Here is a 3,647-nt window from a genome sequence, read left to right as displayed (position 1 = left end):
TTTTCAGCATATGTTTTCTATATTGAGAATTATGAGTCAGTCTAGTCCTAAGTTGCTGATTTGAATTTTTTTGAGGTGGCAGTGGGGAGGTCTAGGGTTTGTGGCAAGGACATGTAACAAGAAAATTGCCAAACTGCTGCTTTTGAGTTTTTGCCAACAATGAGATTCTTCATGATAAAAGTAATATACTGATTTTATGTTCTTTGGACTTGTCCTAAATTAAGACTATTCCCAATATTTCATCAGTAACTAAGCCCCTTTTAAAATGCACAATATTTAGTTTTTCTTAAACATATTTTGTTCTTTACACTTAAGAACGTAACATGAAGAAAGGAAATGACTAAACTAAACTGAAGTACTGTAACTTTATTATCCATCTCATGCTAACATTTTACACTTGACCAAGAGGGCGAAATATATATATGGAGCCTCTCATTAAAAGATTGCATTATTTGTGCATCTTCGGTGGAAGTTGTCCTTTGAGGAATGAAGAGAACATAGCTAATGATCGTTCAGGCTGATTACTGGGAACCATATGCCCTGCTCCTCTCACCGTTACTAGCGTCAATCCTTCGTATTCCTCGACATAGCCTCCAACCTGTATTCATTCAACCAGATGACTATGATTGTTTGTACATGAACATATAAAGGAGATTAGGCATCATGTTGTTTATGTTGGAACTTTCACCTCTTCATTGAGATACCATGGGCGCCATGCGTTCTTGATTGGCAACCCGAGTATTTTGATGGAGTACCTTGTTGATGCTACAGGAACTACACTATCAATATCGCCACTGCAAAATGTTTCTATTCTTTAGCATATTCATTTATGATAGAAGAGTTATTTCATATAACCTCCATGAACATTATCTATGAGATTTTCTAATAGTTCAAGGAGGCATGAATTGTGAAAGTTTACGGATTCTATGATTGGTAGAACCCCCAAAGTTCAGGGGTGTTTTGTGAAATTTACCCTTCATAATATTTGGTTGAGAGATTTTGTAACCAAAATTACCTGTAAAGCCAGAATCTTATGCCACTAGTAATGAGCTCAATAACGATGGGCAGAACTGTAGGAGGGTTGTCAACCCACGAGAGACCCCTGAGGAAAACAAAACAAAGTGAAGTTAGAATTAACAAATTCTAAATAAATCAATGAAGAAAGTCATGATAATTCACCTGCAACTTTCCCAATCATATGACAACTTTGTGACATTTGCATGAAAAGCCTTTTGAACAAAAGGGTTGTTCAGGTATTTGTGTACATAATTATCCGAACATGGATCAAAATCTGCCATCTGAATATTGTGAAGTAATTAGCAATTGTAGCATGGTTCACGTACACAAAAGCAGTATTAGATATGTGTATGTACCGAAACCCCCGATGAGCTCTTTGTACCATGGCAGCGGGGAGCATAAATGTTATACAAGTCTATATCTCCGATTTCATTATCAGCTTTGTTAAGAGCATCCGCGCATTTAACAGAGTAAAATGGATTGCTAAAATTGCAAGTTGAACGAATTATATCGTATGTATCGTCCGAGATTAGAGCATGAGTCCAATAGTAAGCATTTGTTCCGATCATATTGGAAGTTTGATCAATGTAAGCATTCCCAATCTGACGTACAAATTGTCATTCATTATGATAATTTTCATAAAGAATGTGTAAATGATGCAAAGATATCAACATACATACAGCAACACCATGGAGGTTAATGGATGTCTGATTGGTGATTTTGTTATTCTCCAAGATAAGTTGAGCAAGTTCAGGTATATAATGACCTGCATAGCTCTCTCCTGCAATGTAAAAATCACGTGCATTGTATTGTGGGAACCTCTCTAACCAGTTTATTAGAAAGGCATAGGAATCAACTGCAGTTCTTTTATCTCCGTTCTGATGAATATCTGAGCTTGTGTTTGAGTATGAGAAGCCAACTCCTGCTGGTGACTCCAAGAATAGGATATTTGCAACTGCAATTTGTAGAAAAGATTTTTAGTCTTTGATATGTCATTGAAGTTTGCATTCCATTATGTTACCATTGTTCCACGCATAGTAATTTCTTGTAAGTGTTTCGCCATCGCTATTTACTCTGAAAGGCCCTAGTTCCTCCATAGCTCCATAGCCCAAAGAAGAGCATCCAGGTCCTTGAAAAAGATTAATAAAAATGAAGTGTATTTTAGGTTCATAATTAATCACATGATTCTATGAAAGAAATTTAATCAAGAATTTTCATAGATCATGACAACGACTATTACATGAAGACAGTCAATATTATCCAATAGTGACATAAAGAGGAATATTACAGAGGTGACATGAAGGTCACAACACAGAATGGGACATATCATATAAACATAATTTTATTTCTCACAAAAAAAAGGTTATCATACTTTCTTATTGGGAATAAAACTTCACTACGAAACCTCATCATCTAACCTGTTTAATGATGAGATAACAATATATATCAAACTAACATTAATTCTTTGACCTCTCCCAAACAAAACGGGCAGGAAATAAAACCTGCTGTGACATGGTACCACATGTCAAGAACTATTTTATCCAAAGTTTAGAACTATTTAGTTGTTGACTAACAATTTACATCAAAGTAACACTGACTACCAATACTTCAGATCTGTTTGTGGACGACAATATTATTAGTAACTGATACCATAGAAATCAAAAGAAATCATTTTAAAATGACCTGTCGTAAGAACTATATAGGAGATGAGTAATAAATATCAAAATACCTCCGTTGAGCCATAACACAAGAGGCTTGCTAGAAGAATTTTGAGGAGACTCAACGAAATAATAGAACAGTGCTCTTCCATGATTTGGATCGACGGTCACATAACCTGCATACTGATTAAAATCAACCGCTGTTGGTTGGCCTGGCAACTCATCAATCTTATCGGCATCCATCATCCCTTCATGAGGACTAATATAGACTGGAGAAAAGGACTTGCTCGACAAAAACTCAAGCAATGAATAGTTTTCAGGAGAAGAAGAACCCGACGATCTCTCATTTTTTATGAACTCTCTCAGTTTGTTGGCTTCGTTTGCCTCATTTATGCTAGCACGAAGAAAAATGCAGCATAACACTGTAAACAGAGACAAGTAGGAAGTGCTCATGCTCAAAATTTTCCTCTTTTTTGGTTTCGAGTACCAGACCAGGGCTTTATATAGACTTTGAATATGAAGGGTGGTGAGGATTAAATACCTATCAGTTATTTGCACATAGACCCACTGTAGTATATCTGTGTATGCTTTGGAACTTAATACTTCTGTACTGATTTTGGCGTATGGATCCCTGACCGAAATTTGTTGACTCTTTTAAGCTAAAAGAGTTCTTTATTTTAAATCACTCAGTGGATATATATGCTGAAATCAAATTATAAGGTAATAAGTTTCAAAATAATTCTATAGGGGTTGTAGAGTTTGGGTGTCGTCGTTGTTTGGCTCCGAAGCCTGAATCTTCAGTCACTGTTTCTCAGATTTGCACCACCAAGGACACAAGGAGAGTCCACTGTTCTTCATCTTTAATCACTCACAAAGGGTGAAGGGATCGCACAAAGCGATGGATGGGCCGACAATGAGAGATAGGCTAGGGTTTTGAAAGGTAGGAGCAGACCTACAGGGATGGGAGATGGG

At 36.5% G+C, this 3,647-nt stretch overlaps 1 protein-coding gene across 1 annotated transcript; it reads right to left on the bottom strand.

The window, feature by feature from the left end:
• On the bottom strand, positions 351 to 3,130 carry LOC109820082 (serine carboxypeptidase-like 40). The gene is made up of 8 exons (XM_020386152.1): positions 2,747 to 3,130; positions 2,039 to 2,146; positions 1,698 to 1,972; positions 1,374 to 1,619; positions 1,180 to 1,298; positions 1,016 to 1,102; positions 689 to 794; positions 351 to 598 (listed from the first exon to the last, which is right to left on the bottom strand). Exons 1-8 carry the CDS (start codon positions 3,126 to 3,128, stop codon positions 449 to 451), a joined length of 1,473 nt encoding a protein of 490 aa, XP_020241741.1. The 5' UTR covers positions 3,129 to 3,130; the 3' UTR covers positions 351 to 448.

Source organism: Asparagus officinalis, chromosome 8 (genome assembly GCF_001876935.1).
Source record: "Asparagus officinalis chromosome 8, Aspof.V1, whole genome shotgun sequence".
Classification (NCBI taxonomy): domain Eukaryota; kingdom Viridiplantae; phylum Streptophyta; class Magnoliopsida; order Asparagales; family Asparagaceae; genus Asparagus; species Asparagus officinalis.
The sequence above is the reverse complement of the archived record's forward strand: the minus strand, read 5'-3'. Positions and strand labels throughout refer to the sequence as shown.